This window comes from Lagenorhynchus albirostris, chromosome 4, assembly GCF_949774975.1.
Source record: "Lagenorhynchus albirostris chromosome 4, mLagAlb1.1, whole genome shotgun sequence".
Taxonomy (NCBI): Eukaryota; Metazoa; Chordata; class Mammalia; order Artiodactyla; family Delphinidae; genus Lagenorhynchus; species Lagenorhynchus albirostris.
In genome coordinates, this window is record NC_083098.1 from 73,835,502 (window position 1) to 73,848,701 (window position 13,200).

At 36.2% G+C, this 13,200-nt stretch overlaps 1 protein-coding gene across 1 annotated transcript in view; it reads left to right on the plus strand.

The window, feature by feature from the left end:
* CLOCK (clock circadian regulator) overlaps nucleotides 1-13,200 on the plus strand; it is a 128,241-nt gene that overhangs the window by 89,242 nt on the left and 25,799 nt on the right. The window contains exons 11-15 of the mRNA XM_060148140.1: nucleotides 5,207-5,327; nucleotides 9,149-9,262; nucleotides 9,398-9,516; nucleotides 11,273-11,355; nucleotides 11,568-11,674. Coding sequence (XP_060004123.1) covers nucleotides 5,207-5,327; nucleotides 9,149-9,262; nucleotides 9,398-9,516; nucleotides 11,273-11,355; nucleotides 11,568-11,674 — 544 coding nt within the window. The remainder of the gene's footprint in view (nucleotides 1-5,206; nucleotides 5,328-9,148; nucleotides 9,263-9,397; nucleotides 9,517-11,272; nucleotides 11,356-11,567; nucleotides 11,675-13,200) is intronic.

Here is a 13,200-nt window from a genome sequence, read left to right on the forward strand (position 1 = left end):
TCTTTACAAGTAAGCTCAAACAATAGGTGATTAGCCCAACATCTAAAAATTGTTTGGGAATAAACAGTGAGATTATAGCAACATGTAAGTAAACTACTGTGGGCAGAGAAAAAGACAGAATTTTCTGGAGGACTCTTTTTAGAAAAATATTTACGGGGCTTCCCTGGTGGCGCAGTGGTTGAGAATCTGCCTGCCGATGCAGGGGACACAGGTTCGAGCCCTTGTCCGGAAAGATCCCACATGCCGCAGAGCAACTGGGCCCGTGAGCCACAATTACTGAGCCTGGGCGTCTGGAGCCTGTGCTCCGCAACAAGAGAGGCCGCGATAGTGAGAGGCCCGCACACCGCGATGAAGAGTGGCCCCCGCTTGCCACAACCAGAGAAAGCCCTCGCACAGAAACGAAGACCCAACACAGCCATAAATAAATAAATTAATTAATTAAAAAAAATATATTTACGTAGTGAAAAAAGCCAGGGAAAGAAATCCTCGATAGGATTAAGATATGACTAAGATAAGATTGAATAGTGGGCTCTAATAAATAAAATGAAAGAATGTATATAACAAAACAGAAGCAGGCTCACAGATAAAGAAAACAAACTGGTGGTTACCCGTGGTGAGAAAGATGGGGGGAGGGACGAGATAAGGGTATGGGATTACCCCTACTACATATAAAATAGATAAGCAACAAGAATATATTGTACAGCACAGGGAAATATAGCCATTATTTTGTAATAACTTTAAAGTATAAATAACTTTTGTAATAACCTTGTAAAAACTTTTGTAGTAACTTTGGAGTGTAATCTATAAAAAAAATTGAATCACTATATTGTGCATCTGAAACTAATACTACTATAAATCAACTATAATTTAAAAAAATAAAGTTAAGTAACTTGAATAAAGGTATAATTATATGCTTTTAAACCACAGACATTTTTATTGGATTTTCTTTCGGTTATGTATTTATAGAAACTATATAGTCTTTAATTTAGTCATAGGGTATAATTTGCAATGTGGTCAGACTTTTTAAAAGCCTGCTTCTTGGGCACTTTCCCTGGACTTCATTGAGAATTAGATTCCTTTTCTCTGTGTTCTCACGTTACCTTATACATACTGCCACCGTGACACTTACAGTGAATTGTAATTTTCTGTTTATTTTGATAATAATGGTAGATGTAAGCTTCCTAAGTGCAGGGACTTCATCTCTGTATCCACGTGTGCTGGCTAATTTCTCAGAGAGGCACTTACGAATTATTGATTGAGTATAAGAAAGTGAGTAGATTATTTGATGTAGATGTTTTAAAAACTCCTTCCTAATGGCACACTGGTGTTGGATCTTTAGTGAGGGAATATTTAATTGCATTTTGAAATAACAACATGTCTACCACAGATCTAGTTGGGATCCAAGTGTTTGATCATTAACATTCTCCCCTCAGTGAGAAACCTTGTCACCATTCCCTCCTGGATTTTTTTTTTAAACTTTTAATTTAAGAACTATTTGTAGATTTATAGAAAAATCGAGAAGATAGTACAGAGAGTTCCCATATGTCCCCTACCCAGTTTCCTCTGTGAGTAACATCTTCTGGATCTTTTTGATTGCCTTGTCAGCCAAAGCATGTAGCAGGTGAACATTTGGGCAGAGGAGGTCTCTGCTGATCCAGCAGACCCATTTCATTCCATGCGGAGTTAATAGTAGCCTTTATTAAAACAGTTTTTGTGGGGTTTTTTTTACCGCTCTCCAGTTACGGTGGATACTTTCCTTCACACCACTGACAATGTTGTATGTTATTTGAAGGTTTGAAAACAAAAACACAAGTGTGTTTTGAGGAAATGAAGTAATACTTGTTTAGGATCAAACACAGTAAGGAAAAAAGTATGTGATTTTCTGTTTTGGCTTGCCATTAATAATTAAACTGTAACAGATGCTAAACAAAAGGTTTAAAACAAGGGTGTGCCTTTCTTTGTATTTGAACATGCATACCTTTTTGTCTAAAACAGAATTTTGGCTCTTGCCCAGAGGGGGAGAAACATTAGCAAATCTCTAAATACAGACTTTAGTGTTTATAATTCAGTTCTGTTGAGAAATTAAAATTTGCCATCTTAATCAATGGTCAGTGTAACAACATTTTTAAATTTAAATTTGACTGTAAAATTGCAAGACTGATTCTATAGGTCCTGCAAAAAATTTTTTAACTTTGTCATATCATACTTATAAAATTAATTTAGGTACATTTTAACCTATTTGTGGCTAATAATCAGGAAAGGAAATTTATGAATTTTTTTTTTTCCTGGTGTGACTTTCTACAACAGAATTATGGGGTCATACCACCTCCATGCCAGAAGGGATTTTAGACATCCTTAGCCCAGCCCCTTTATGTTTGTTAGAAGCATACATGAAACCCAGAGAAATTGGACTTAATTGTACAATTTAGTGGAAGTGCCAAGACATAAAGTTGGGTCTCTTTACCAGGAGCTTAAAATTTGTAAAATTTTACAGTTTAAGATTGCTTTCCTCATACTTGCTTAAATGTGTTCCTGAGAAGAGAGTATATTAAATTTGTTACCATGTAATATAGGAAGGAAGATTCACCATGTTACAGCCTAACAGAGTCCAGGACTAAAAGTGCCACTATTAAGATACTGTATGAGCATTTCATTTTCTACTCTTCTTAACTTGGTAATTTTGAATTATAAACACAAGAATGTGCTAAGAAAGCCAGTACCATCTTTGGTGTAAATGCAGTATGCAGAAATAACAATTTGGAATTTTTTTCAATAGTTATATGATTATTGGTGAGTAAATACTTTTAATAAGAAAACAAATATTTGAAATAAGCAAATAAAGCTTACTTGATAGCGCCAGAATCTCTGTTCCTTACGCCTGTACGTAAGGAGCATAGTTGTTTAAAAATATGTTATATCCAACATACACCTGACATTTTTTTGGAGGAGCTTTCAGTCCCTTTTGAGCAGCTACTCTCTACAGCAGGTATTTGTCAGTTTTCTCGCTGAGGAAAAGATAATTGATGAGAGTTAATAATTTCCACCGAACGGTTGCATTGACCTAATGTAAAGAAAACAGCCTATTGATTTATATCGTATGGCAATCAGCAGGATTTACATTTCTTCTTCATGAAAATAATTGAGGGACACAGAAGGATCCAGATAGCTGTCACTTCCTTCTCTTTCCTTTGAATTGTGCTTGGGAACTGAGTGGATGGTATGGCAACATCAAGTACGATCAACTTCATTTAGAGATGGGAAGTGTAATGGTTAATGGAAAGTCACACATCGGTTAGTTGCCAACTAAGTCTGATACTTCAGTTTATCGAGTGTCTGGGGAAGCAGAATGGTGGAGAAGTAGTGCTTGTGATCACACCACTCTGTATACTAGATAATCATGTATTTTCTCTCTGCATATGAGACAGCCTGTAGATTTATAGATAAAAAAGCAAGGGTGACAAAGGTTAGATCATAATTTACTGAAATAGGGGAAGAAATGTCAGTAAAAGTAAATAATTGTAGGAAACTAATCATCTCCAAAATGAATTTTGGTTCTACAAAAGGTATCTTATTTTTCTGTCAAGACTATTTTTTATATTAATGTCAATGCCTATATTTTAATACTTTATTTTATGAATAAAAGGCAATTTTCTAGCCTTTTTTGTTGTTCATGCCTTAATTTTTTGTTTATTCTTTCTGTTCTAGAGACTTTTCAGACATTCAGAAAAATTCCTTGTTAAAATGCAGATATATTTTTGGTGTGGTTACCCCTTAAGGCTTATCAAGTAACTCCTTAATTCAAAATAATTTACTGCACTAATAACCGATATGTGCAAAGCTCAGTGTTATTGTATCTTGATTTGAAGGATAGGAGATAAAGGTGTAAGAGATAGGGCCCTTTAATTCACCCACAGAGCGGTAGGACATAGAGATTAAAATATAATTAAATATTTTTGATGGGAAATGAAGGATATGAGTAGTAATTACTAAAGGAACTTTATTATTTTTACTGTGGATTATGCAGTTAAGGGACATATTATTGAAGGAAATAATTTGAACTGGTCTTTGCAAGATGGAAGGGTACAAACATGTAGTGAGAGAGGGGAAAGGTACTCCACTTCATGAGGTGGACCTTGAAGGCTAGAGAAGATACAGAAGGAAGAGTGTAAATGTATGGCTTGTACAAGAGTGGTAAACACCCCTTTTCCCACCTCTTAACCATCCCCAGTGGCTGTTTTTTGTTACTGTTTGAAGTTTGTTTTGTTTTTAACAATCTTTACAGTGTTTGAAATACAAAATAAAAGTGAAATTTCTTAGTGGAACCCTTAGCCCGCTTTCACAACTCCTTTTCACTTCCCTTGCCCTCCATGCCTACCTCCATAGTCTTGGAGATACCACTTCAGTAACCCCAGGATTCCACAGGGCAGTTTGAAAATGTAGAGAAGCCAGGTAGACTGCATGGGATTTGGCAGGAAATGTGAAGTCACTAAAGTTTTGTTGTCGATGGTTCGTACGGACGGGCACTGTCCTATTCACTTTTGATTCCACAGCCATGGCACATTGTAGGCCACCTGTTGCTTGTTGATTAAAGCCGTATTTTAGCAAGGATTATAATGCTCAGCACATAACTTGCCTTTTTTGGGGGAAGAGGGTGGTTATCTTAAAGCATGGCTTTTTGACAATGGGATACAGGATAGATGGCTGGAAAAGATGAAATAAAAAAGAAAGGACACATTGGACAACTGAAAAGACACTAAAGTCAAGTCTCCTCTTCATGTAGCCTGTGGCCACTCCTGTGGTCCTTTATTGTAGTGTACACCACCATAACTTACCAGAGTTTGGGATGTATGGTAAGGCTACATCTGGTAGCCTAAGATTCTTCTAATCAACTTTCTTAGTCCTGTTATATTTTACATGTTCAAATTTGAAACTCACCTTTGCAAATAACTTATCAGACTTTCAAAGGTCATATTGATCATGAATCTGATGACACTAGTCTCAGAGGCAATGAGGTCATGTTAACCTCTTTCACCTTCTCAGTCTTGTTTTTTGAGTTGTGCTCTGTAACATGACATTTGTCAGTTTTCACAGATAATTAAACATTAACCATGTGCTCATCTGATGTATTAAGAGTGATTATGTACTTTAAAAATAAATGTCTCTTGAATCACTATAATTATTTAACTTTTAAAAATTTCTTTTTCAGTCAGATCTTGTGGATCAAAGTATATTTAATTTTATCCCAGAGGGGGAACATTCAGAAGTTTATAAAATACTCTCTACGCATCTGCTGGGAAGTGATTCATTAACCCCTGAATATTTAAAATGTAAGTAGTAGTTCTTAAGCAAAAAGTTAAGCAGATTTGGTTGTGTTATCCTTTACTTTTGTAATTTTGTGACAAACCCAGGTATGTTTAACCAAATTAACACATGGCATCATTACAAATACCCTGTTAGATCCTTTTTAAATACTAACATATGATGGAATTATGACCATATTAGAAGTCTGAACTCTTCCAGAATACATTGAAATCTCATCTTTTTGTTATAGTATGCCATAAAACTGTATTTTACACAAAAATGGAACTTGCAGTATATTCTTTTTAATTTTTATATAAAATCTTACTGTGTTTAATGAGAGAAAATGAAACAGCTCATTTTCACCATCACTAACCAATTGAACACTGAAACTATGGGGCAAGACTTCTATATTTAAAAAAATGATTTAATAAAGGAAATTGTTCGCTTTATTAATTAAACAGAATTAATTTATTGGCTATGTCTAGTGTGACAGACATTTGTGTGCTATACCATAAAAGTGCCAAGAATAGGGAAACGTAGTCCCTGCCTTTAATAAGTGTAAACTACCATGGTATAATCTGACTTTTCTCCTAGATTCACTGGACAAATTAATTTGACCAGAATACCTCATTTTCTTGCATAAATTATTCTGTGTAAAATCTGAAATCATTACAGCACTACATTTGGCCATTAGTGATTAGATATCTTCTTTAGCTACTTTTTCCATGATTTTTAAGTTTTGACTTTTCCAGTAATACTGATGTGAATCATTTTAAAGGTTCTTTATATTTTAAATCTTCAAATTCTGTAGAACACTAACCATTCAAGAATTGAGATACACATACACACACACACGTGTAAGTATGTGTGAACATACATCTTTGATAAGATAGCCTGTCAGAAGGAGTTGAGAAGAAGAAAAACTGGAGACCAGGAGAATCGATTTGAAGCCTATTTATAATTGTTTAAAAATCAAGTTCCTATGACATTGACCAAGAGACTAGTCTTTCCCCTAGGAGAAAGATTTGGGTTGGATATAATGACGTAGAGGCCAGTTATAGGCCTGTAAACAGTATTTGAAGTCATGGATTGAATGACATTGCTTGAGGTAAATATATAGAGTAAGGAGAGAAAAATTAGAAAGATGGAACCCTGGGCCATGGCAAGAGGTGGACAAAAGAGGAGTCTGCTCTAGAGACCTTCACAAGGGCAACATTGTCTGGAGAACTGAACGAAAGCCTTTGGCAGAAATACAGACCTTAGGCTTCCGTTTCCAAGATCAGGCAAGAATACTTTAAAAAAAAAAAAAATTATTTATTTATTTATTTTTGGCTGCGTTGGGTCTTTGTTGCTGCTCACGGGCTTCCTCTAGTTGTGGTGAGCGGGGGGCTACCCTTCGTTGCAGTGTGCAGGCTTCTCATTGTGGTGGCTTCTCTCGTTGCGGAACACGGGCTCTAGGCGCGCGGGCTTAGTAGTTGTGGCACGTGGGCTCAGTAGTTGTGGCTCGTGGGCACTAGAGCAGAGGCTCAGTAGTTGTGGCGCATGGGCTTAGTTGCTCCGAGGCATGTGGGATCTTCCCAGACCAGGGCTTAAACCCGTGTCCCCTGCATTGGCAGGTGGATTCTTAACCACTGTACCACCAGGGAAGTCCCCAAGAATACTTTTTTTTTTTTTTTTTTGCAGTACGCGGGCCTCTCACTGTTGTGGCCTCTCCCGTTGCGGAGCACAGGCTCTGGACGCACAGGCTCAGCGGCCATGGCTCACGGGCCCAGCCGCTCCGCGGCATGTGGGATCTTCCCGGACCGGGGCACTAACCCGTGTCCCCTGCATCGGCAGGCGGACTCTCAACCACTGCGCCACCAGGGAAGCCCCCCCCAAGAATACTTTTTAATAGAGAAAAGCCTTAATTAAATGACTTTCAGACCTCCTGCTTAAAGAACTGATATACAAAAAAAGTTATTTCTTTTTTTGTACATGAAAAAAGGATGTTTCATGTCAAAGGAGTAAACGAGATGTAAAACAGAGGGTAAATTGCTTGGAAAACTCAGGATTCTGTAAATATGCCATTTGGGCCATAATGAAGGTGAGGTAGTACAGGTGATGTGATTTGTGTCTAGAGAAGGAAATAGGGCCTAATGTTTCATCCTAAACAGTTTGGTTTTTATTTTTTAACGTAGTGAGAAGCCAGTGCAAGGAGATTTGGGTGTTTTTGTGGTCTGAAAAGGAAATCTCTCAGGTGGAAAATTTTGAAAAATAACCAGAATGGAGATTAAGAGGATAGCAGTAGAAGTAAGGATGGAGAGGAAAGCACGCATTCAATTGTTGAGTGGATAAACTCAGTAGGACTTGGTGTTAGGCACAGGTGTCCAAACAGCTAGGGATCATCCGTGGGGAAGATTTTAGGAAGAGAGTAGTTAGAGTTTGAACCTGTTGAGTTTGATGATAAATCCATTCATGATAATAACAGAAGAGTATGTGTTTGATGCTGTGAGTGAAGAGGGGTGTTATTAGTCCTTGAGTGCTGAAATAATAATAATGAAAGTGATGTTAGTCTTAGAGTAATAGGCAAGGGTGAATCTGAGTGGGAAGAGTGTGGAGGCATGGAGAGTCCATTTTTGCAGTTACCTAGATACAGGGTAATTGACATCTGTACTAAGTTGGTGGTACTGGATGCTCATTTGGAAAAAATGACTCATGAGAGCTTCCTTGGTGAAATGAACAGCACATCCTATGACAGATTAGTTTGGGAACTGGTGATAGGGCGAGAAGAGACCAAATTGATACGATTTCTAACTAAGGAGTTAAGCATACATACATAGGACGAAGGGGAAGGACGGCTGGCTTAGGAAGAAAGGGGGATAAATTCACTTTCAAATATTTTGAGTTTCAGTTACTGATGGGACAATCAGGTAGAGATGTTCTGAAATCAAATAGTGATATGAGACTTGGTCTTATATAAAATGTTAGAGTTGGGGAGAGAGATTTAGGAGTAAATAAGTTTGTCAATGCTGGTAAGTTTGTAAAGGATAATAGATGACAATCAAAAGAACTTTTTGGGCTTCCCTGGTGGCACAGTGGTTAAAAGAACTTTTGTGATGCCCATAATTTGAAGACTGATTAGCTGAAGAGATAGAAATAGTAAGGTAGGAAGGTAAGTTTCATACTATGGGAATGAAAACATGTGAATTTTAAGAAGAGGTAGAAACAGTGAGGAAAGACCATTGAGCTTAATACAGACGTGGGTGATTTTTAGAAGAGGAGTTTCTATAGAGGTGTGAGGGCAAAAGCCACAATGCATAAAGTTAAGGGAGGTAAACATATGGAAACTAGAGCACATAATGAAAAGGAAGGAGATCTGTGTTACTAAAAAGAGTAGCATGGAAAACTCTTTGTATGTTTGCGATGGAAAGACCTGAACAAATTTAAAAGTAGAAAGTAAGGAACCACAAAAGAACATGTGTGGATGTTAAAGGAATGAATACCATGGTGTGGCCCTGGTCCTGGAGAAGGAAGAGAGGAAAGACTGTTCAAGGTAGACATAGAAGTATTAACTTTGGAATAGGAAGCAAAACCTTTCTTTGAAATTAGAGTGAAGAATGAGAAGGAAGGACAAATAAAAATGGAGGAACATGGAGTGGCTTGTATCAGAAGATCTGTTTTCTTTATTAAGGACAAGGTGAGATCATCTAAAGAAACTGCTTTTATGGACTAAACAAAATGTCATTGAGGACCTCTGTTGAAGGAAATAATGATTGTAGACTTATACAACTGTTATAATCTTACTTTGTGTGATATATCATTCATTATGATAAATCACAAATATGTCATATTTTTTCTCTTATTTCAGCAAAAAATCAGTTAGAATTTTGTTGTCATATGCTTCGAGGAACAATAGACCCAAAGGAGCCGTCTACTTACGAATATGTGAAATTTATAGGAAATTTCAAATCTTTAAACAGTGGTAAGTTAAAATGCTTCTTTTGCAATGTAATTTCACTTGGTATTCTTTTAAGCTCTTAAGGACAGATGTTTGAATGTCAGTAAAAACTAGATTTTCCTGGAGTAACTGTTGATGCTTATTTCCTTATTGTTTTAGTATCCACTTCAGCACACAATGGTTTTGAAGGAACAATACAACGCACACACAAGCCTTCTTATGAAGATAGAGTTTGTTTTGTAGCTACTGTCAGGTTAGCTACACCTCAGTTCATCAAGGTATGTTTCTAATTTTATTTCACAAAGGGGTTTCACTTTATATTATGAGAATTATCTGTGTAATTTTTTGTTGTTTCCAGATACTTCCTGTAAACATTGAAGTGGTAATGGCCATGAGACATTAAATATACATGATCATGATACTTTTGAAGCAAATAATGAGTTATCAAGGCACTCATTAAATTACATAACTAATTTTTAAATGTACACCCTTTGTAGTTAACCAGTGGTTATGTATCACCGTTGTCCTGCTTTTGTGCAAAATTTTAAGATGCTTTTTTTGTATGGTTCACAACTACAATAAAGGGGAAAAGCCAAAAATCTAGGTAAATTTAAAAGATTGGTTTTGAAATTTTATTTTGAAATGCACAAGTTGCTTTTTACTGCCTTTCATGTACCTCTTCAGTTTTGAAATTCAGTTAAATAATTTATTTTTATATCCTGGGCCCAGGAAGCAGATGATTAGTAGGGAAGTGGGAAAATCAAAGACTTCAATCACTGGAAAGTGGCTGGAAATAAGCCAGGCTAAGATTTTAAATTTAGGGAAACACCATATTATAGGACAAAGTACCGAATTAGCAGTTAGAGGATCTTGAACCAGTCTCGCTCTGCTTGTTTTGATCTTAATAGCAGTGGCTAAAATGTTTATTGAGTGCTTACCACATGCTGTATACTTTACATGAGTTATTTAATTCTTAAAAATGCTGGTATGATCACCATTTTATATATAAGGAAACTGTGGCCTTAGGGAAGTTAAGTTACTTGCCCAAAGTCACAGCTATTAAGCAGTAGAACTGAGATTGATTCTAATTCTTTTTCTCTCAAAGCCCAAACTCTTAATCACTACGCTGTGCTACAGAAGGTTATTCAAGGACACAGAGGCAGGTTGGAATACATTGCTGAGTATGACTAGAGTCTAGGGTTACTGTGTGTGGAGGAGCGGATAGGGATGGTGAGAGATGATGTTAGAAAAGTAAGCAGATGCCGGCAATGAAATATGCTTCTTTCTTTGTTGTTTGTTTCTCCTTGCTGAAGAGTGTAGATTTTATCCTGATGGCATGAGCAGCCATTAAGGTTTTTAAGCAGGGAAGTTATACAGTCATATTTGAGTATTTATAAGGTAATTGTGGCCAGAATAGGAGTTGAAGGACAGGGAGACTTGCTTGGGGAGACACTTTGGCAATAGTGTGAGCCAGTGATGGCAAGGGTCTGGAGTCTAAACTAAGACCCTGAAGCTGGATGGGATCGAACAGATTTCTTAAAAACTTAGAAGGTGAAATTGAAAGGATTTAGTAGTGGCCATTTAGATGATGAATGGTGAAAATGAGTGTATTGTGACTATCAGATTTCTAGACTTAATGGCATAACACAGGTATGCCTCTGTTAATGAGATGGAACATTGTGTAACTGGGTATGAGGAGTAAAGCAGTTAGTTTATTTTAGGACATGTTGAGTTTGTGATGTGCAGGAACATTCAGACAGAAATACAGAACTCTAATTCAGGAGAGAGATCTGAATTCAGAATTAGGGTTTTTAGGCATGTGAGTGAATAGAGAAACGTGTCGAGTGAGAAGTACTCCCCCAGAAGCCTGCATCTATTTATTGCCGTATTCCTTGGTACTAGAAAATAAAAATGTATTAAAAAAATGTTTAGGGAAAAGTTAGCTAAGAATGACTTTTACAGCTAACAATGTTTGGGACTGTGCTAAGGACACTGAAAAGTATTTCTAAATTTTAATTATTAATTTATTTGTAGGAAATGTGCACTGTTGAAGAACCTAATGAAGAGTTTACATCTAGACATAGTTTAGAATGGAAGTTTCTATTTCTAGATCACAGGTAACTCCCATTTTTCAATTTTATAAAAAGATAATAATCATATTATAATTCTTGAAATTAATGGATTTCAAGGACAAACTTTTTCTCATCAGGGCACTCAAACTCATTATCCATTATTTAAAAAATAAAGGTTCCTCCCAAAATTGATTTCTAGTTGAGTATTTTTTATTATGGAAAAATTCATAATATTGGTTGTTTTATATGTAATTTAGGGCACCACCCATAATAGGATATTTGCCATTTGAAGTTCTGGGAACATCAGGCTATGATTACTATCATGTGGATGACCTAGAAAATTTGGCAAAATGTCATGAGCACTGTAAGTAGATTTTAATATTTCTGGTGATAATAACTTTTTAATCTGTAAATAACTATCATATTAATAGAAGGTGGTGAAATACCAACTTAGAACCATTTTTGTATTTTTGAGATATATTGGAAATTTTTTCTTTGTATATATAACTAATTCCAGTAGGAATCCTAGATCAAGTCTAAATTAAACTTCTTCCCATTCTACATATTTCAATCTGTAGTAGTAAGTACAGTTTTATAATATGGCATCTAATAAACCTTGTTTTGAAGTATATAAGCTCTACATCTAGAGTAAGAGAAGTAGATTTGTTTGAAAATTGTAATAGTATGTCAAAATATTAGAACACTATTTCATAAATTTTGATATCCAGGCCCAGGAGGTAGGGACACATTTAAAGAATCTCTTTTAGAAAACTCACAGTGAGTGCTTCATTAATGTTACCTGCCGTTGTTATATTAGCAGAAGGAACATTATCATCGCATTTTTTGCCCTGTTCTAAACAATTTACGTACATTATTCTCTATTTTTCATCATCACAGTTGTAGAAAGTAGATACTACTATTATCTCCACGAGTAAACTGAGACACAGAAAGGCTAACTAATTTACTTACAAGCCCATAACTCATTGGTGGCAGACAGGATTAGAGTCTAGCCCTACCCCTTTACCAGGTGCTATTCATTCCTTGTTTCAGAAGTTTGTTTTTAATAGGTTTTATTTGCTTCTCTGATCCTCCTCCCCAAATCCTTCCCTCTTGAGTATCCTCTAAATTAGATATTTAAGATACTTTCATAATGTCTTAGGCCGGTCTCATAAACCTCTCTCTATGAAAATAAAGCATGTTATATAATATCTTCAGCTATATGGAAGATTTTCAGAGTAAAGTCACTTCACAAAAACATTCCTCACTTCACGTGATAATGGGCACTAAGCTCCATGATGTATTAAAAACATCTGACACCTCTGTTAGCTAGCTGGGTAATTTTGGACAAGCAGTTTGAAGTATGTAGAACTTGGTTTCCTCATTAATAGAGAGAGCAAGCGATTCCTGTCCAGCATTTCCTAAGGTTTGTTGCATGCCAGTCTCTTAAAAATGAATTTTATGGTCAAGGAAAACTAGGTAACAGCTTATAATCAGTCCCCATCTCCGCACCACCAGAATCTTGACGTGTATTAGTGTACTCAAGGCTTTGAGAAGACCTGTTTAACAAATTTTCCCAAGTTAATTTAACCACAAAACCCATTTGTTGCTTAATGTCATTAAAAGGCTTCCAAACTTACAATCTACAGAGAATGTTTTGGGAAATACTGTATTGTCAGTTACTTTAAATAATTAAATTTTTCTGATTTTGGTTAGTTAAGGTTTAGAATTAAATGCCTCAAAGATGCTGTACTTGTGGGGGCCGGGAGGGTGGGTGGAGTCCAGGTGTGATTACTTATTGCTGTTGCCCTCAGTATGTCTTAGCAGGAGAAAGTCAGTACGTGAATAATTTATTCTTGAGTATTTGGAAATTTATTGTATGTGAAAAGTATA